The sequence below is a fragment of the Lipophrys pholis genome (assembly GCF_963383615.2).
Source record: "Lipophrys pholis genome assembly, chromosome: 15".
NCBI lineage: Eukaryota > Metazoa > Chordata > Actinopteri > Blenniiformes > Blenniidae > Lipophrys > Lipophrys pholis.
The window spans coordinates 5,293,626-5,316,479 of record NC_137642.1 but is presented as its reverse complement, the minus strand read 5'-3'; the positions used below and the strand labels follow the sequence as shown (position 1 = coordinate 5,316,479).

The 22,854-nt window shown below is 41.2% G+C and overlaps 1 protein-coding gene across 2 annotated transcripts in view; it reads right to left on the bottom strand.

Annotated features, from left to right (window-relative positions):
- Window positions 1–22,854, bottom strand: part of fbxw4 (F-box and WD repeat domain containing 4) — a 46,605-nt gene that overhangs the window by 9,199 nt on the left and 14,552 nt on the right. For both annotated transcript variants that reach the window (XM_080481527.1, XM_080481528.1), the window contains one exon: window positions 3,199–3,264. In XM_080481527.1, coding sequence (XP_080337653.1) covers window positions 3,199–3,264 — 66 coding nt within the window. The remainder of the gene's footprint in view (window positions 1–3,198; window positions 3,265–22,854) is intronic.

Below are 22,854 nucleotides of genomic sequence, written 5' to 3'. Positions count from 1 at the left end.
CGTTCATGTTGGTGTCTAAAGTTTCAGTGTAAAACCACACTGGTCCGACACGGGCTGCTGACATGAAGGGATTATTTATGAATGAGTGAAAATGCACCTGCTCACTACAGTGTCTGGATTTGTTCCAACGGGAAAGAGAAACGAGAAGCTGAATATCAGCGGCATTCACAGTGACACCTTCATTTCTGTTAAAAGATGGATTAGGATCAAACACAAGCGTTGATTAAGTTCATATGATTCAAAATACACTGAAAGTTTTAAAAGATATCACTTATCAATTAACAGCTGATAAGTTTGACCACTTCAATCCTGAATGAGCAGGTAGTTTAAGATGCCCCTGTCATTGATAATTAACCACAAACCTTCAATTGTCTTTTGTCTAATTTAGACAAACGCTCATCTCATTAGGTTTTTAAGCAAATAGTTAACATGTAGTTATGTCTTTAGCATGTTGACATGTATCCTAAACTAGGCTAACAGGATGTTAAAAAGAACAAAACAAAGTCAGATCATCAGGAAATATATTCGCTCACTGGTATAAAGTATGTCTATGTTTGATATTGCTAAAGGTATTGGCAAGCTGAATGCTGTATGGGATCATTACTTTCAGTTTGATTTCTGCATGAAATGGATCAGATTGTTAAACGTACCTGTTGCTTCCCGCCATTTCCCTTCCTATAATCCGACAACGAGCAAACAAATAACGTGTTAACTGAATAAACATAATAATAATGGATAAAAGCAACCAACCACGGCTTCCTAAAACAACTGATTGGTTTTATTTTCTGTTTTATTCAGGACAAATTAGTCTTAAGCTGGAGAGAAGAGGTAGTTTGATGACCTTAAGGGGGTGTAGACTTAGTGATTGTTAAGAAGAGTTTAAGTCCTGATTTAAGCCTGTCTGGCCTCACTGCAGGAGTCAGGTTGTGGCTTCAGGGGCCACACACAAACACACAAGATGTGAAAGGAATCATTAATGAATAGACAATGTTGGGAAAAAAACAAAACAAAACTGAAGAAGCTGGGGGCATTATCCGTCAGTGAGGGGCAACTACTGTGCGCGCATGTGTGTGTGTGTGTGTAGCCTGAGGATGCCCCAGGAAGCAGGACCTCATGTCAGCTCCTGTCGAGTCGTCAGACAGGTGGAGAAAAGGAGCCTGCTGAGGTTTTCTTCAACTAAAATAAACAACCTGCTGCACGTCCACCAAACCTCCGCAACTCAAGCTCTGCTGCCGAGCAGAGCCGAGGAGGGCTGCACTGGTTTCCAGGACCCTTCTACAAAGAACCAGCACCTTCAAAACCCCACATGCACGTGTGCACCACAAAGACAATACGGCGGCAATTTGTATAACAGAGCGTCCACCCGATGCACACATTTAACCCCCTTTTCAGAGTCAGGAATGTGAGGAATCCTGGCCTGGCCATTTGATTGTAAAAAGGAGTGCTTCCTTTCTGAAGGTTGGGAGTGTCGGGGTCTCTTTGAAGCCTTTTGGCCCAAACTGTGTGTAGCCATGAGCGAAGACACTGTGAAAAGTCGGGGTGCCCCTTGTGTGGGATCTTAGTCTATATGGGTGATCAGAAGACTTCTTTGTCCCTCCCGAGTATAAAAAAGGGAATCATTTGCAATAGAGAGAATAAAGAAAATGTGTTAAATGAAATTTAAAATCAAAGCCACAGAGGCTGAATGGAGGCTCCGGCTTCATGACTCCACACAAATTAAAGGCGACGACACGTTTTTCAGTCTGCTGTTTGACCCTTTGTGACAATCAGAAGGAGCTGAATGACCACACAGACTCCTAAAAGACGAAAGCCTGGAAAGTCTGAGAAATAAACTGACTGGCAATTTTCAATGTCATCACACAGCCTGGCTTCATCTAATGTCATTTAAATACCTCCCAGGCCCTCTTCACACAATTTCAAGCAAAGCTGGTAAAAAACAAAACCATAGAGAAAAAAGGGTCTGTTTATTATGAGACAACTGTGAAACTGAGTGAAAGTTTTCCCAAATGAACAGAAAACGTCACATGAGCTGCACGGTTACAGCCTGTAGTTTTTATGCTCGTGTTTGAGTTGATGGACAATAACAAAGGAAGATCGAGAGTGAAAGGTTCCTACAGTTTATCTCGCAATCACCTGCAGAATTCCACAGTTAGAGTGGAATAAAGAAGGACAGACACACCCTGACCACCATCATCAGGCTTTTTTTCTAAACTAGATTAAGCACACACATAATAGAATATGTATTTGCTTGAGTGATTTTCAGGATTTATTTGAAGGTAATCTGGAGGCTGCAGACAGGCCATGAGACATGAGCCCAGAGACAGAAGCAGAAGGACTGATGGCCCAGCAGATGACTTTACAGACCTCCTGGTGTTGTGAGCATACATGTCAAACAGGGCAGAACACCGATTTTGAGAGGGTCCAGTTAGTGTTGAGTCCCCTGCTTGACCATCCCATCCTCCCAACTCCTCTCCTTCTCAGGTTTCCAGAACATTTGGGAACAGGAAGCCTCTTTTTGTGTGCAGCCTGCGCTGTGTTGCGCTGGCCTGTTTTCACTGGCCCAGATAAAGCTGGGAATTACAGCAGCTTGCCAGGGTCATATCAGGTTTTCAGCTCTCCTTTCAGACACAGGTAGTCCAGAGGCCCCCCGCTTCGGACTGCTCCTCCCTCAATACTTCATGCTCTTCTTAAATGTGTGCCTCATTTGCTTCTTGGATTAGCACATCCGGCCTTACAGCTGCTGTCCAACAGCTCTGTCAGAGTTTGATAACGGACATAAAAAAATAAACCATTCAATTATCTTATTTTCACTATCTGGTGTGCTTGTTATTTTGTGAATCTCTTAGTTCCTCATACTTTTTAAAAATAATATATATTATTCTGACCTTTTTCATCATCGTGCTGCAACACAAAAGCAAATTATAATTTAATTAAAACTAATCAGGTGTAAGAACAGAGTGAAACATTGTGGAGGAGCGTGTCAAGAACTGATGTCCTTGTGTGTGTGTGTGTGTGTGTGTGTGTGTCCAGGTGAACCTGCCTTCACACGCAGTTTGTAGTCAGTTTAAACTGTTAACGTTTTCATTCTCTGTGTGAACCTGAAGCCACACGACTAATCAGTTCTTACTGATGTAATTAAACCCTCTGTGTGACGTTGCAGAGGCTCTAAAGTTGGGTGACAGGAGGTGTTAGACTCACCGTTCAGTATCCCAGATCAGCAGAGGGGAGAGGTTCTCACAGCACGCGGTGCCCGTCACAAAGGAACTGCACAGAAACACACAGGAGCAGGTGTTTATGGAGAACTTCACAGTTTACAGTGTCCATATCGACAGTGAACGGCACATTTCATTTCCATGACAGGATCAAAATGTGAACAATTACTACCCTTGTGTAATCCAGAAACAGACAGAACATTTGATAACCGAACAACCAGAATCATCCATCGATATCACTCAAACATAAAACAGACATGGGCATTAGTAGCAGTCTTGGTCCTTTAGGTCAGTGTAGTGTAGTTAAGTGCAACAGTCGCTCAGTCAGCAGCATCAAAAAAAGATATTGTAAAGTACATCAACAAACAGGAGGACGTGCAGCACCGTACGTCATAAAGTACAGCAGCAGAAACAAAGTGCATTACTTCCTCTGCTTCTCAGCGTTTCGGACTGGGATGGAGGTAGGAACAAAAGAACTTAGACCTGTCTCGTGTGGCCTGGGGTGCTGCTAGATGAAGGCAGCAACTTATACTCTCAGCTAAGAGGATGAGCAGAATCCAAAAGACTGGACTGAGCTTTTCTTTTAATGTGTGGATAAAAATGTCCTTAAGACAGCTACAACACACCCCAGCCACTTCAGAGGCTTCTTTAGCTATCCTTCTGAGGAAGTGCTCAGGAAGCCACAGTGTTCAGTTGTCAACTGAGGGATTCAAACCTGCAAGCCTCTGATCACATGCACTTGTCTGACTTCTGGACCACCACTGCCCCGTCACTTTCATTAGAAAGAAAGGTGCTATGAGAGGCCATACCTGGTGCTACACAAGTAAAGCTGACGATACATTATTATTTGAATGAATCCGCGGATCACTTCATAGTTATCATTATTATCGTTGTTCTGTGTTGTTAAAACATTTGATGTAGGTCACACATTATTGGATGCCATGGCAGACTTGGTAAGACATACCCCATGAACATCGACATACAACAATAATATAATGGTAAACTATAATCAAACCATTTGTATTTTATTTCTTTTGGCTGTTGTGGTTTCCGCCACCTCTGGGCCTGGTTCTGCAGGTTTCTTCCTGACAAAAGGGAGTTTTGCTTGTTCATGTGAAATTGTGCATTTTTGTTTTCTTTAGAATTGCCTTGAGATGACTGTGTTGCATTTGGCACTGCAGAAATAAAATTGAATTGAATTGTTTTTCAGCATGTGGCTGTGGGAGGTGTTTACGAGAAGGCCTGTACTAAGCTCTCTTAATGGGTACTGAAATATTTTTGTTTTGAAGAAATACAACAAATTAGTTGCCAATCAGGGTGGAAAACGTTTTGTGAATTGCACATTGATCTAAGAAACTTGGGCTGTTTGTGCAGTAATCTTAGATGATATAGTTGTGGCGAGGATGCCTCCCTCCTCCTCTGCATGGATGTTGGGAAGTTGCTGATTTGTACTGAATAAATCACAAAGCAGAAGTTGTCCATCTCTCTGTCCTCACCACTCACAACATCACGGAGAGCAGACCAGCAGACCACGTGAAAGCGGGACCCTCCCTCCTGTCCATCAACCCTGTAGGAGAGCCCTAAGGCCGGGGACGAGGGGCCTGACCCCTGCTAGCAACCCTCCTGGTCATCAGCCCACCCCCTACAGCCTCTCAGCCCACAAACACACACACACACACACACACACACACACACACACACACACACACACACACACACACACACACACACACACACACACACACACACACACACACACACACACACACACACACACACACACACAGTGGCGATGCTAATACGATTAGCCTATTAATGGGATTTTCTATTATATGTTAGCATTAAGCTACCGGACTTGCAGGGAGGGCAGAATAGTGAGTGACGAATAAATCGGGTGACAATGAATCAATAATGAAATTCGTTGCCAACGCTATCAACAACTGATTTGATCGATTTGTTGTTGCAGCCCTCATGATGATACACACTGATACTACAACATTATGACACTGGCAGTTTTCCTGGTTAAGAGATAACCAGTGTGTTAATCGCTTCACATTAAGAGATAACTAGTGTGTTAATCGCTTTACATTGAGATAACCCGTGTTAATCGCTTTACATTGAGATAACCCGTGTTAATCGCTTCACATTAAGAGATAACCAGTGTGTTAATCGCTTCACATTAAGAGATAACCAGTGTTAATCGCTTCACATTAAGAGATAACCAGTGTGTTAATCGCTTCACATTAAGAGATAACCAGTGTGTTAATCGCTTCACATTAAGAGATAACCAGTGTGTATCGTTTCACATTAAGAGATAACCAGTGTTAATCATTTCACATTAAGAGCTAACCAGTGTTAATCGCTTCACATTAAGAGCTAACCAGTGTTAATCGCTTCACATTAAGAGATAACCAGTGTTAATCGCTTCACATTAAGAGATAACTAGTGTTAATCGCTTCAGGGCACGGTAGGGCACGGTATGGCAAAGCGCACCTAACAACTCATAACGCAACATCATTACACGACAATAAACGTGGGACCAGCGCGGAACTAATTTGTTGCTCAAGCTTCTGAGCAAAGCCGTGAGCCTCAATTAAAGAAAATGAAGAAGTGAATGATGTTTGAGATTGAATTTTCAAAAAATGTCAGAGAAAATAGTTACTAAAATTCAATATTAAATGGAAAATTTGAAAATTAAAAAGAATTTGCAGAAATACATTTACATTTCAAGGTTATAGCTGCATTATTTGACTCTTAAATAAAATTAATATTAAATCATGCAAACTGCATGTGTCAAATATGACAGCTATAACCTTGAAATGAAAAAGCAAATGCATTTTCAAATTTCACATTTAAAATAATAAAAAAAAAAGTCCTTTTGTTTTTCATTTGAATTAAGTCACCCAATAAGCCGTCTTGAAGAAGAACATTAGAATGCAGTTTGGATAATTAATTATTAATTTTATTTATGAGTGAAAATAATTAGATTAGATAAAATCAGATTAACTGGTTCCCCTGTTAACTGGTGACCGGCTTCCTCGAGCGCCCCTGGTCACAGCATATTTTAAAAACCCCGCCGAAAACTATAACGGTCCTGGCGAACGTCGTTTAACATCAGTTGGTGGCAGAAGTCGGTCACCAGGCAACAGGGGCACCAGTTAAAATGAAACACAGAAGCACATCTATGACATGATTGAAATAATCCACATTTTGTAAGATTAGTAATTTGAGCAGAGATCCAATACGGAGTTGTAACTCCACCCTTCCAAATGCATGTGCGCTCTGCAGCAGGGAACACGGATTCATTTCATTTACTGTGGCACGATGGCAAAAAGCTCTTATGACTCCACCCATTCTCTCTCTCTCTCTCTCTCTCTCTCTTTCTCTCTCTCTCTCTCTCTCTCTCTCTCTCTAATCCCAACCATAATAGCAGAAAGTCTCCACGACTGAGCCTGGTTCTGGTTTCTCCCTATTAAAAAAGGGGTTTTTACTTTTTACATGTGGCTTCGTTGGGTTTTCTCAGTAAAAGTGTCTTGAAATGGCTGTTATATTTGGTGCTAATAAATAGAGTTGAATTATCAAAGCCCAGGCTGACGAAGCACAACAACAATTTGAACTCTATCTTCTTTCAGTCTGTGTGTTCTTGTCTTGTTTCCCCACTTGAGGCCTGCGTCTGGTCATGGTGGGCTGTTAACTAAGACGGGCCACATATTACTTTCTTCAGCATTACAGTTTAGGTTTTTTCAGCTCCAGCATTCACACTTTCTAGTTTACCTTGGAATGCAAATTGTGCTCAAACATTGGCTTTGAACTATGGAGGCACTGTAGAGGTGTTAGCCACGCTGCCTTCTGTGTACCTCAGCCATTGTGACTGCTTCTACTATAGTAATACCATTGCACCACACAGCAGTGGCTCTTTAGCGCCATCTACCAGGGTGGGAGTACAGATGTCCAACTGTATTCACAGAACATCTAAAACATGAATCATTATTTTCATGGAAAAAAAAAAAGTATCATGCCGAGTATCGTAATATATTGACGTCTGTCACAAATCTATGGCCAAACCTGTCCTGAACCCTGTCCCTCCTCAGTGCGGCACGATTCCACTGCGTTGCTGCATCACTCTGTTTTTTTCATGATGCAAGATCAATCTGAAGGTCCACACAGGATTATCTGGATGGCAGGTTTCAGTCCATATTCTATTCTATTCTATTCTATTCTATTCTATTCTATTCTATTCTATACATGAAAACCTGACCTGGGGGTTTAGTACAGAACCATCAGTAAGGATGCAATTCTTGATGTGGATGCATCAAATGTTTTCCCTTTGACTTCCTCTAATTAGGTCAACAACTTATATGTTGTCCCATTCCTTAAAATACAGTAGAATTGTGCAGAATATATCGAATACAGCCGTCTGACAGTCGCTGTTGGCACTATCACAGACACGTGTTGCCAATGGGAGTGGTGCGAGTGTGTGTGTGCTGGGGTAAGGGTCACAGAGGTGGCAGGACAGCACAGGGTTGCAGCGGTGGGGGTGAGGCATGGAGGCAGCTGTCAGGCCCGTTAGACAGTGCGGCCCACTGGCAGGCCTCTAGTAATTAGTGTTGGGTAAACTCATTTATGGCCCAAATGGGTCGGGTGGGGCTGGGACCCATATGCACCATGAGCGACCTCTGACCGGGCTGACACAGGATACAATAGGGTGACGGTCACACTCACTATCTGGACCCTATTACTCTCCATTACTCACATTACTCCCGCCTGAGTGAGCTGTAGCACTGCCAGAGGAACGGTGGGGGACACCATCCATACAATAAAACAAGGACTCCCCCCTCTCTCTCAAAGTTGCCTCACCCCTCTGAAGTGGCAACCAGGCCTGAGCTGGGGTCAAAGCCTGTACTGATATTATAGCTGCTAAGGTCAGAGCCTCTATCGCCTCATGTGGGACAGGTGTCCCCCCCAAAACACTCGGGGGGCAGACAGACAGACAGACAGACAGACAGACAGACAGACAGACAGGTCTTTCCCCCTCATCATTAGCAGCATGCTGGGCCTCTGCTGTCAACTGGTTAACCCCATCAGCTGGTGGTATTATCATGGCAGGGTCACACAAACTGAGCTTTCAGAGGGAAACGGCTCAGAAAGTGAAGACAGAGACACGAGGAAACACATCAACAAAGGTTCAAACTATCTCCAGAAAACAAAGACACGGCTGAACTCAAAGGTAAATATTGTGTCTGCCCTCATGTTCAGGGTTGAATCTACCAGTTAGATCTGACTCACAAGCTGAAACCACCCTTTCTCCATCACCAACCTTCTCCCAGTTCAGTAGACGCCAACAAAAACCTCTGCACACATTAACAGTTCAGACTTCTGCTGCGTTTTGACTGAATCGTTGGGGAACTTTACTATCAGTTGCACGGCCGTGTTGCAGGCGTTCTATTGTTTTTATTTCACGTAAACATGATGAGTAGCTTACTTAACTCCTTTATGGGTGTTGTTTGTACATCAGCCTCAGATAATGACTGAACATGTAGTTACTGTATATAGATAGTTTATTGAGGAGGATGAGGCTCAGAAGGTTCAGAGAATCACATCTGATTGGAACCTAAAGTTACAGTAGATCTTGCATTTCTTTGGACTGTGAGTAGAGACAAAACCAGAGGAGACCAATGAATGGTGGCTGAATAAATGTCCTCCTGACATACTGAGTAAAGTGGAACTGCACCTGAATCAAGGCAAGACGTGCCATATGTGGTTTATTTATGATATATCCCATGTGTCAGGCAGGTTGTCCTATTTTTTTTTTTCTAGACAAAGCACTTTCACATCTTCTGGAAAATAGATGAACGTCTTTCAATCAATACAGAAGTGATGTATGAGAAATGGTACAGAAGGATGTGAAGTAGAAACAGAACATTGGGAGACACACCTATGAACATTTAATGACATACATTAGGACAAGAAGAGGGGGAACAAGACAGAACAGTCTCCACAAGTGTGGAATGGTGTATTTCATGATGTCATAGAAATCATAATATTGTACATATTGTGAGTTTAATGAATTTGAAGAATGGAGCAGAATGGCCTATTGATGGAAATAAAGTTCCTATAAAGTGTCCCAGTAATAGAGCCAGTTAGGACACATATGACCCAACATGGGTTAAAAAACCAGGACAGTGGCGCCACGAAGAGAAAACTGAAGCAGAACACTGAGGTGCTGAAGGCCCGAAGAGCCAGGAGAGGCCGCAACTTCCATGTTGGTCCAGTAACTGTTGCGTCATGATGTTACAAATCGGCGTCGTTCACAACCCCGCCTACATTTTGACCGCACTCTCAGTGGTGGGACCATGGACCGGAGTTGGGTCTGGGTGCTCTTTGCCCTTCCGGCCCGCCTACAGGTGTGTTGCAACTTGGAGAAACCTGAAACATGCAGGACACTGGCCCTCGAGGCCCGGAAATGAACACTTAATGAAGTATTGAAGAGTGTGTGTGTGTGTGTGTGTGTGTGTGTGTGTGTGTGTGTGTGTGTGTGTGTGTGTGTGTGTGTGTGTGTGTGTGTGTGTGTGTGTGTGTGTGTGTGTGTGTGTGTGTGTGTGTGTGTGTGTGTGTGTGTGTGTGTGTGTGTGTGTGTGTGTGTGTGTGTGTGAGAGAGAGAGAGAAGTGTGAGCATTCAATCCTGCATACATATGTAGGATATGTTTAGGTAGATTCATTCTCCCCCTGTATGGACACATGGATACGTTGACACACGTGAAGGTGTTTCTATGTCAGAGCTGCTCAGTGGCATGAAGGAAAGTGACTGTTAAGTCGCCTCCAGACTGCTATTTTTGACCGTCGAAGACGAAAGACAACAATGGTGGGAGAATCTTTGGTCTTGGTTCTGAATCGGTGGACCTACACCACAATGTGAGTTGGCATGGTCTTGTGACCAAACACAACCTGCCATAAAACTCAGGCAGTGTCAGATATTAGAGGTGATCGGGACGGCTGCTGCGACCTGCAACCCGTTTGTCACATGTACATGGAGTGTGTTTTGTTGGAGAATGAACGACACTAAATGCTAATATAAATTACTAGTAAAAGCCCCTTTAAAAAATAAAATGAAATAGCATTCCAAGTTGGCCTCTCTTTCCAGACACTTCAATTGAGCGATCCTGCATTTTGGCCAAATAAAGTGAGCAACACAGAGAGTGGACATCACACATGGCCTAAAGAATCACCAGCAGATGCAGAGGACAGGAATTCACACATTATTTAACGGTTTCCACATTTCACAGTAGACGGGGAAAAAACTGATGGAGACTAGATGATGTATAACAGCTGAAAAAAACCCTTCTTGTGTACCATAATGCTCTTCTCCTGTGAAGTAGAGGAAAAATCAACTAGATTGGATTAGATTTGTGTCGTACAGTGTGACAAGCTGTGAACGTATACGATTGTTAAATAGCAGAGCCTGTCGGAGTTTTTTGATACAGAAGCTGCTGGTTACATCTACGTTCATCAACTAATCCAGTGTGAAAAAATACTCAGTTTCAGAAGATTTGGGCAGGACACTGAGTACTGAGGAAATTGTAGAGTAGAAAGTTGGAGGTAATGACTGAGGATGGATCAATATCACTTCTTAATAGACCCAATATGAGTACAGTACTACCTCGATTATCACGTGATAACCGTCTGTAGTCCGGTGGCCCAAATGTGGTCTCAGATTTTAGCTTACAGGTGTTATCGAGCAGAGCTGCCTTACCATTTTTTGCACCATGGATCGGTTGTAAACAATTAAATTCTTATGTGTACCGGCAGGGCGGTGTGTGAAAAGACCTTAACGAGTGCTTAACAATGCATGAAAAAAAAAAAAAAAACGGTGACAAAGTTAAGTCTCAGAAAGAAGCGCTGACGAAGTGAAGCATTTTTCAAAATAAAACTATTGAAATTCTAAATGTACATTTTCAAAATAAATCTTTTTGTTCTCTCTTTGCAGCCGAGTACCGAGTGGTAAACGCCCACTGGTTGGGGACCAAACGACATATAAGGAACACTGCATTGATACAAGCACAAACCTATTTTCATCCAAAAGTTTAAAAGGAGTAATACACTGTTGTCGGACATGCTATACATGGAGTATTAAAAAAAATGTTTTGATCATTGGTAATATGCGGACAATTTTGACAATCAAGACAAATGAGAAAGTGCGTCTGCCCAGCACTGTCTGGATAATCGAAGTAGTACTGTACTTATTTTGTGGTACTTAGTGTATTGTGAGATTATTACTTAATCACACGATTAGATACGGTTTCAGTGACGATTCACAGGAGTGAACTGACCATCCCTCTATCCAGACCCCTGAAAACATGTTCGTTACAACAAGGAAGACCCCATATCTGCACTAAACATGCTGCTTACCTCACTAAACTAAAATATGGTTTTCAAAACAAGATTCATATATACAAAAACGGTTATCACAATCTGAAATCTTATTTTTATACCATTTTCACTTTAATATATCTTTTTAAATGTTTAATACATAGCTCCATTTGATTTTTTTCCTAAATATATTTGAACTGGTTTACACATATTCCAGTTCCACTGGTTAAATTGGTTAAAACTCTTGATCTTAAGTGAGGGGAATCCCTGTGGTGGTAAAAAAAACAACTTTTAATGGCTTGAGTTGTGACAGAATCAGTGGAATAGACCCACTGGCACTGTATGAATGTTTATAATAATTCTGTTACTACTGACTTAAAAAAAAAAGTGTTAATTATAATTTAAAAAAAAAACCTGTTGGACATGTTTTACAGATTTGTCACGATGACCTGGAAGCACCTTGACACGTCGTTTGATTTTAAAGTGTGCTATACAAAGAAATATTAGTTCTGTGATCAAGTTGAGTTTTGTCCAAGTATACAAATGTTTTTTCTAACTGAAATTAAATGTCTGTTATTTTTTATAAGAAACGTACATAGACAAAGAAGACTAAGCATTTAACAGGATGCTGAACTCTGGCTGCCATGGTTGACCAATAAATCAAATTCTTGCTATTCATAGTGCTTATGTTGACTTTTGTTAGAAGCAAGGCAGACAGGTCCTCAATTAGAGGGACATAATACAAACAAAAAGTAAGTCAGTATTTATCTCAGCCTCTGCTCCTAGGACCAATTACACATGAATGGAGGAGACCAGCCCACATCCCCACTCCAGGAATGTGGAGGCATTTCGCCCTGGACTCCAGGGGCGGTTTAGCTTTGCCCCATCACCTTCCCACCCCCACCCCCCATCAAAAAGAGGGTTGCTAATTTGTTGCGCTTGACCCCGGGCTTTGTGCCTGATGTGTATCTAGTTTGTAAAAAGAGCTTTTTATCTGGTTTTGGAGAATGTCTGGGCTCATAGGGTTATGATGCTTTTATATTGGTCAGTGAGGTACACAATGCACCCCTCCCACACACACACACACACACACACACACACACACACACACACACGCACGCACGCACGCACACACAAGCACACACACCCTCTCTCTTAGTTTGCCTCCTCTCTCTTGCTCCCTCTAGCCCTCTCCATAGTGACATGCATGGGAAAACATTTACATACACACACACAGACTTTCTCCATCAAATACACACACACACACACACACACACACACACACACACACACACACACACACACACACACACACACACACACACACACACACACACACACACACACACACACACACACACACACTAGCCCAACCCCCATGGTCCTTTTGGCTTCTGCTGTGTCTCCTGTGAGGAGGGTCACCAGGACATTCCTCGCCCGACCCCTCAGCTCTGTTCAGCCGGCTGGAACAGAGCGAGACCCAAAACAACTATCCACACCAGACACACAACAGACCAACAACTCCATCTGATTCTATTGGTCTTATTCAGATTGTCAAATAAATCGAATTTAAAGAAAATGTCATTCATTTATTTCTCTGTCAAAATGTGTGTCACTATGGTTTGTCTCCATTTAGACTATATTGTTGTTGTTTTTTCTTTCTTTCCACACCATTCAAAGTGAATAATTTATTTTATTTTTATTGATGTTCCATCACCTGGAAAGCAAATAACTCCAGGAAAATAACATTTAAACAAACAAAAAAAAAGGGACACCCCACAGAAGGCGGCACAGGCCACGTGGAAGCTACTACTGCTCCAGATAGGGATAAGAAAACCATTACCATTTGATGGAACAATGTCGAATATTGTAGAAAGAAAAATCCCCAAAACATTCCGCAAGTTAAAATCCTAAAGACAGCACCACGTAATTGTAAATCTGGAGAAATCTCTCTAAAGGTTGAGTCACCAAAGTAATGCAGTGAGACAATGAGCTGAAGCTCATTAAAGACGGATTCAGGCAAAATGAAAACTGTTCTGATGTCAGATGATTCAGACGGTTTCGATAAATCAAAGATTCAAGAACCATCCAGCTTGTTATCAACCTGCATCTCTGATGGTACCACACTGAATAATTATGTGAAGACGGTTTCTAAAGTTCGGCTTGAGAACATCTGCTCTCATCAAGATGGTGTCTTTTGGAAAAGACCTTGAGGATTTCATCAACACAGTGTCAGTATCTACTTGCTCGTCTGTCTGAACAGTTTCAGACCTTCCCGTTTACATGAAGACTGAATAAAGTGATCAGCTGATGGTTTATATGCAGCAAGAATATCCTCCCATTCAGTCAGTGGATCAACCCCATAAAGCAGGGGTACTGAAATATACGTCTTAAAGGGTCTCAAAGGGTCTCAAAGGTCCATTTATTGGTCAAAACGTTGCATTGTCCTCACGCGATACTGCAATGCCGATGATGCTTTTAAGAAGTTTGAGTCTCCTCATCGTTGCTATGATTTCAGAGTAGATTTGCCAAAGACTTCCACCAAAGAGCGACTGATGAATGATGAATGATGTGGAGAACTTTCAGGGGCTGAACCGGTCGTCTCTCTCTGCCCATCATGACCGAAGCTCCATCAGAAGCAACTGACACAACTTTCTTCACTTCTATTCCTTTTTCATCCAGTACTTCCAGTAATACGTTGAAGCTGTCTTCACCCCTTGTCAGTCCACAGAGGTTTGCTCGGCCCAACACAACTTCACCAAACTCCCCTTCTGACTCATCATCATAGCTCACAAACGCCACCAACTGAGGATTATCAGCTCGGGAAATGAAGTTTTCATTCCATCACTAAACTTCTTAACCAGCCAGTACTTTAGTGGACCTGGCTACTGTAGAATCTGAGAGCAGGATTTGTTTAACTTTAACTGTCATTTCTTCTTTTTGTTTGCCTATAAACGGTGTGTCATCACTTCCAAAATCCACGCCTCTCTAAGTGAGCACTCTGTGGCTTTTCATTGTTGTGTCATAGATGTGACAAGAATCCTGCTTGTAGCCTAATAAGACAATTCCATTGCTTTTTGTTGTTGTTGTTCTTCCCTCTGAATTTTGAGAAAATGTGTCATTAAAATCCTTGTGCTTCATCTCATAAAATCCTTTCAAATTGGAAATCTTCATCACAGCTATAGTCTCCTGCACTTTAATCACATGGGTCTTGTGGTGGCTGGAGGGAGAATGAATGATGCCAACTCTTCAGCCCATTCTTCTTTGAACTGCTGGTTTTCACTGTTCACTATTGCTTGAGCAGTGAACTTGGAACACACTCTTTTCATGTAGTCAAGGCCCCTTTCAGCTGTGTAAAATGTCAATTTGTGAACTACTACAAAAGCAAAAGTGAAAGTTAAAAATTGCACATGCAGCAGTGACGGACTCGGGCTCTCTGAGGAAACCGAAACACACGGTAAAGGAAAAACAGTTCAGGGGCCAAAAATAGGCGACCATTGCCATAACGCTTTGTGACATGATCCCACATTCAGCTGGAGCAGTAAGTATTGAAGATTATTTGCTCAAGCTGTTTTAACACCAACGTGGCACCCTGCTAATCTGAGCCCCCTTTTTGTGGGTGGAGTCGGTGTCGAGTTGAACGGGTATGGAGGACAAGGCTTGTATCAGGTCGGACTCTGCTTAAGAATAAGTAAAGAGCAAGGAGCTTCTGCAGATCGTTCTGCGGCTTATGGACAATGGAGAGTGAGGACTGACCTTTGCTCTCCTCGTTGTCCTGTTGCCCCGGATGCGACTAACAGGATCACATCATAACACAAGCAGGTTGAACAAGTGTTTACAAGACACAATCTTCATCAGATCAGCGTTTAATTAGATTACCTTTGTGTTAGAACAACTAACCAGCCTCCATCATAACAGGAAAAGAGAGTGTGTGTTGAAGTGATTGAGGCCACGGTTGACAAATAGAAAATATTGAGTGCAACGCTAAAGTGAAAACCCAGGAGAATGGTCCAGAAATCTTCTCACTTTCCAGAAGTTTCCAGACTGCTGGTGAAACCAAATGGAAATCTTTAGTTGGTAGAATGTTTTAAAGAGGTTCCTTAGTCTTTACATTCTGTTTTTATTTGGGACTGGAATGTGATGGTTTATTGCTGTCTACCCAAGTAAGGAAAATAAATAATAATTTTTTTTTTTTTAATTGACTAATAAATGATGTAAAAACTCAAATATTGAATAAAATTGAAACTACTAAATCAAAAGATTAAGAGGTGCTTTTACAAGCAGATCTAAACATTTATCGTTTGTTTTATGTAACCATACAAAACAGATATGTAGATAATATGACAGCTGAAAGTAATTCCTAAATAGTTCAGTTTCAGATTTTCAGGAGGAAACATCGAGAAATGTTATTAGAAAAGAGTTCATGTCATTTTTTCTAGGCAACTAACTATGAAAATCATTTTAGAAAACTGATTTTCATTAGCTACTGTCCATCTACTAATAAAAATATCAATTTCTATTGTCAAAGACCTTTGTTCTTTTCCATAAACCCAATGTTTAATGGCATTTTATTATACAGTGATATTGTATATTATGTATCACAGGTTGCACTTTGCTCAAGTCCCGAAATATTTTTTTTATTACAGCTGAAACTTTAAAACATTCATTTTTATTAACATCAGTTTCATGACGATAATATTTTTAGTGTATTTAGTATTGCATCCTGTGAAGTGGTCTCGAGGGTCTCGAGCAGTGGTCTAGGTAGATCGTTGCACAGTTAAAAGTGGATCTTAAGACCAATCATAGTTTTCACCTCTGTCTCCAAATCCCTATTTGGGCCGTCAGCGCTGGCTCCTTCTTCGCTTGTTATAAAGACATTTTATTGACCGGACAACAAGCCTGTAGGCTACCAAGGCAATGGCACACAAATGTAGAAAAAAATCAAATGTAGCACTTCCACTCTGAATGGTCCCATGACTTTTTGTTCAAGCTGGTTAAAGACAAACCTCTATGTCTCATCTGCCACCAGTCTGCTGCTCTTTTAAAGCAAGGAAACCTGGAGCGTCACCACGCCACAAACCATGGCAAGTTCAGCGAGGAATACTTTACGAAAAGCGCCCTGCGCACCTGCAAAGAATAATTAACCCCAACAACAGCCACAGGGGTGACACCTGTCAGCTGCACAGGAAGACATCCCTGTCACTGCCCCGCCACCAGGAGACGTTCCAGGATTAACTTTGAGAAATGGTGGTTCCGGGCTGATGACCCTGCAGCTGACTAATGGGCAATGGAGAAGGTGCGACAGGCAGAAACTACCTCTACCTGTACATTTAATGAAACCGCCAGCTGATGCTAAACAAGTAGCCACCTGCTAACGCTAAACTTATGGCCACCTGCTAACTCTAAACAAGTAGCCACCTGCTAATGCTAAATTTATAGCCACCTGCTAATGCTAAACGTATGGCCACCTGCTAACTCTAAACAAGTGGCCACCTGCTAATGCTAAACTTATAGCCACCTGCTAACTCTAAACAAGTAGCCACCTGCTAATGCTAAACTTATAGCCACCTGCTAACGCTAAACTTATAGCCACCTGCTAACTCTAAACAAGTAGCCACCTGCTAATGCTAAACTTATAGCCACCTGCAAACTTTAAACAAGTAGCCACCTGCTGATGCTAAACTTATAGCCACCTGCAAACTTTAAACAAGTAGCCACCTGCTAACGCTAAACTTATAGCCACCTGCAAACTCTGAACATGTCTCCACTAGCTAAGACTAAATATGCAGCTACCAGCTAATGCTAAGGTTAATACTACTGTTAAAATACACAAAAAAAGGTTTATGTATAGATTGGTGTCCATGCATATGCAAGTCTAGTTATTGATTAAACCATTTAAAGCTGATGTGAGTAAATTGAAATCAATGAAAGTCTAATTTGGAAAATGCTGCTTCCTGTATGAAGTCCTGAGATCCGATTAAAATGCAATTAATTGTGTTAAAGGTTATAAAATCACCTGTGTTTTTTTGTCTGTGAGCGGATCTTTATGGAAATTGGTACACACGTGCATTTTCATCAGAGGAGGAACCCATTAAATTTTGGTGGTGATCCGAATCAAATCCTGGATCCCAGATCCTAACCCTATCCCTACCCTTGGCAGAGGTCAGAAATCTCTGATTGCTCCTGTTTGGTTTAAAATCCGAGAATTAATTTTTAAGTTTTTTTAAGGAAGCCCTATAACTGCTTGTTACACTGATTCCAGAGTGTTTAGCATCTACACACTTAGGTTTACTCCAGTGAACAAGTTCAGTGACTTGCACATCCACGGTGTACCATCACTTCCAAAATGAATAAAAGAAAGCTGTAAACCTGCGAGGTGAGAACACCTGTATGGGGCTCGTGGGTAATGAGAGGTCTTTCTGTGCTGTGGGTGAGCATGTGTTGTGAATGTGTGTAAAGTGAGTCTCAGCCTGTGTTTATGTGTAGAGTTATAGTAGTTCTACGTGGTGTGTGTGTTCAGGGGAATGTCGGCTTATAATGCGTTTGCATGAAGCTATCTGTGTGTGAGAGGAATGTAAGGTGTGTGTGTGTGTGTGTGTGTGTGTGTGTGTGTGTAATGAGGGGCTTCAGAGGGAGCTGTGATTATTCTCGCCTCCTGTGGTGCGGGTCCTCTGGCTATGTGGGCCCCAGAGAAAGCGCCCTGTATTTAGCGTGTGGGAACACACATTCTGCCCCCTTATCGCTGCATTGTTGCAGCCTCGCTCTTTTCTTCTCTTTTTTTAACTAATTGAATTCTTGACTCCTGAGCCACAGGGACAGCTCGGGAGAGACCAAAGAGAAAGACCTGAATTTTTGGGGCTTTTTCTTGCGGTTGAGTGGGGCAAAGCAGTGGGGGTGAAATTGGAGTGTGTGAGGTTGGGAGCTGGTGCAGTGAGAGAGGGCCGATTCGGGCTCAGGCTGGGTGGCTGCCATGGCGTCACAGTGTACTTACTGGAGGTCAGAGGTCTTCCTCCCCTAGTGGCAGTGAGAAAGTGGCGAATCGGGGATGGTTTATCCAACAATCATTTTCTCCTTTTGGAAATTTTCAAAGGAGATTTTGGCCCCTGCAACATCTTTGTAGCTGTGCTTGAGAAATTCTAGACAAAACAATTGGAACCCCCTTCCCCCTTTCTCCCACCAACCCCCCACCCTGCCCCGCCTGCTCTCATGTCTCTTCTGGGGAGCTTCTCCCTTCACTGGCTCCTGCAAACCCCCCTTCCTACAGCAGTGGTCAGTGTAGCGTCCCAGCAGCACCACAGCTCCATGTCAGCAGACACACCTGCTACAGGGGAACATCCCAAACCCTCAGTGAACCATCTACATTCCTATTTTTATTTATTTTTTTTTATGTATTAGCACACACATATTTCCATCATCTGTATTGAAGCCACTAAACTGCCACAGAAAGAAGTCAAACCTCTAACCAGAGGCCACATGCAGCAGTTTCATCATCATAATCTGCAGGTCCAAATATTTCAGCTGCAGATGAAAACCTTTTTCTATATCATTTAAGAATACTTGAAAAAGGCAAAAATAAAAACAATTCTAACAATAAATCAAAATCGAAATGTCCTTTTACAACAAGCATTTTTCTCTTTACATTTTTATGCAACAATTGACCTGACTTTGTCTTTGCAAATCTGAAGACACTTCTGTTTTGTAGCCTTTTTAGAGCCCGATTTGTATCAACATCGAAAATGTAACAACAAAATATAATGAAAAACAACTGGTCGATAATATAACAAAAGTGCTGAGCCCAAAATGTAATAAAAACATTTTGTTTTTAGAAAACCCAAAATGTAATAACTGGTCATTAATGTAAAAATATCTAACAAGCATTTAAATGTGATCTAAATATGTTTAATGTTATACATTATTTTGAACTGATGATTGGATAAATAGATTACAGATTATAGAGAACAGAAAACTACAAATGACTCGGGCAACAGCAATCATACATGAATATCAAAAACTGTATATAGATATACATATAAACAAATAGCAGTTCAACCTCAAGTTTAAACCATAAATCATAGACTTACTTTATGATGTAATAAAATTATTACAATATTAGAAGAAAAATATTTTGCCTGCCCCATAATGTAATATTTAAGTTTTTAAGTTTTGGGCTCAGTGCCTTGTTACGTTATTGACCATTTATTACAATTATGGTTTGATTACATCATATTTAATACAATTTCGGATCGTTGTTACATTTTAGATCGTTGTTACATTTTAGATCGTTGTTACATTTTTGGTACATTTCGGATGGTCGATACATATTGGATCATTACATTTTGGATCGTTGTTACATTTTGGATCGTTGTTACATTTTTACATTTTGGATCATTGTTACATATTTACGTTTTGGGTCGTTGTTACATTTTGGGCTCTAACAAGCCTTCAGCATGTTTTCATCATTTCACCTCACAGCCATCTGGGAAAGAATCAAAGTTGAGCCGCTACTCCTCCACATTGAAAGGAGCCAGTTGAGGTGGTTCGGGTATCTGATTAGATGCCCCCCGGTCGCCTCCCTTTAGAGGTCTACCAGGCACGTCCAACTGGGAGGAGGCCCTGGGGTTGGCCCAGGAGTCGCTAGAGGCTTGGTCTGAGAGCGGCTTGGGGTCCGCCCAGAAGAGATGGAGGAAGTTGCAGGGTACAGGGATGCCTGGGCTTCTTTGTTCTCTGTACTGCCACCGCGACCCCATACGGACTAAGCGCTTAAGATTGAAGAACCTTCACAATAAGACAACATTACTACTCTTGTTCATTGTTAATTTCGTTGACTAAAACTATGCGGAAAAATATCAGCCAATAAACCTTTTTCATGGATGAAAACTTAAAACTAGTGCTGTCAATCGATAAAAAAACTAATTAATTGCACAATTTTCTGTAATTAATTGCGAATAATTGCATTGTTTTTCTTCTGAAGACTGAAGCTTGTAATGGATATTTATTGAGGGAAAACCACGGAATAATGTCGACTCAACACACAGAGACGATATTTAAATTCAAAGACTATCTTTATAACGTCTTTTTAGCTTTGCATGAAACTGTTTCTCTCCCAGATTAGCAAAATAATAAAAACATAAATTAATTAATAAACATCAAATATAAGTCTGGACTTTGTTAGAGTGCATGTCCACCACTTTGAGAATTTGAATATTTCTAGAAACAAAATTGTGAACTTATTACAAAGTGGCAATAATATACTGTAACACACACACACACACACACACACACACACACACACACACACACACACACACACACACACACACACACACACACACACACACACACACACACACACACACACACACACACACACACACACACACACACACACACACACACACACACGGAAAGAGAGAAAGAGGAGAAATTAATATTTTATCAGTATTTCCTCCAGCTTTAGCAGTTTGGTGGCTGCTGGTCAGCCAACATGGCAACCTGCTGTTTTGCTGCAGAATTACTTCTGTGGTCGTTAAATTCGACTTTTCAAAGTAAAGCTAATGACTTTCTCTTCTCAATCAGCCGTCAGGTAACTTTTTAAAGTGAAACTTTCTGCCTTAATATTATTCCACTTTGTATTGTGCTGCTCTGTCATCACAGTGCTACTTCAGTAAGGGAGTTAAAAAAAAACGTTGTTAATTACGTAAAATATTTTAACGAGTTAAACATTTCCAACCAATTAAATAAATTAACCCATTATTTTTGACAGCACTACTTAAAACTAAATAAAAAGTAAGCCATGAAGACAAAGACAGTGACGAAACATAATTGACACTTTAGTCAACAAACCAAAACGAGACGAACATGTTAGGGCGGGACGAATGGACAAGAGATCCAATCAGAGCTGCTCTTGTTGCAGGACAGGATGGAAAGACAGCCAATCAGAGCGAGGGATTGCTCTATGTGGAAGCAGCAAAGCAGTTATTTTTTTCTTGTTTTAAAGCAGCGGCAGAGTCATTCTAAACTTTACACATTTTGCAGAAGGTTTATGCATCAGTTAAGTTGTTTACATTATATTTACTTGTGTTCAGTTGAAGTCTTATTTACACAGCTTTGGTTGACTTCAGTTTACGTTCACTCGTTAAGCACACTGTAGCCATGCACCTGCGATCTAGTGCACTGAATGCATGCAGTGCAAGTCAGGAACTACAGAAATGACTTCAGGTCACACTTCACATACGACCAGGGACACAGGAACAGGGACCAGAAGACCATCTATAAACTATGTGGAGCAGAAATCGCTGGAAAAAGTGAAGCAACATTGACAGACTTATAATCCAGAAATACATGTGAAGGTAAACGCACACGTCAACGTTATTTTATCAGTTAAACCACCTTGTTTCACCTAAATTGAGAGAGAGATCTGAGAAGATTGGGTAAGAGATAAAAAAGAACTATATTCCTCTTTTTTTCACCCTCACAGATACAGAAGACATTTGATGACAAAGACGACCGTGGGCCAAGTAGAAATATGTAGTAGTTTTAGTGCTATATAAATAAAGGTGACTTGACTTGTGCTTAATTCATGTGGGACTATCTTTTGTGAAAATCCCATGCTCATGTTTTTGACATTAAGAGTAAAATAAAATACATGTCTTGTGTAACAACTGTTAAATCTCTGTCTGTATTGCGTTTTCAAACCCGAGCACCATTTCATAACAGACATATGGATATTTCCAATGACAGGACATATTCTGGAGAAACACTTAGGTCGACTTAAGTCCACTGTGGATTTAGTCGACTAAAACTAGACTAAGACTAAAAAGGTTTCAGATGATTAAAATAAGACTAAAACTAAATGGCGTGTTACTCCAAAGGTTAAATCAGAATTTGAAGACGACAATTTGGAGTTAGATTTCTAATTTTCACTCCTGCTCCCCTGGGTGCTTGGGGGTGCTGGAGATACCCCTGGGATAGCCACAGCACCCCCAAGAAATATGATTTTAAAATAGTGCTTTTTATGTGTTAATATTATAATTTGTTATCTGGTTAATCAATACACTGATAAAAGCATTTATTTATTTATAACAAAAAGCCCAACAAATAAACAAACATACATACATACATACATACAAACAAACAAACAAACAAACGAATAAATCAATCAATCAAAATTAAAAACTAGTGTGGTCTGATTCAGCCAATGGGTGCAGCGCTTGCATTAACATTTGACATTATCACTTCCTGTTAATCTGTTTTGGCTCTAGGTAAAAAAAATAAA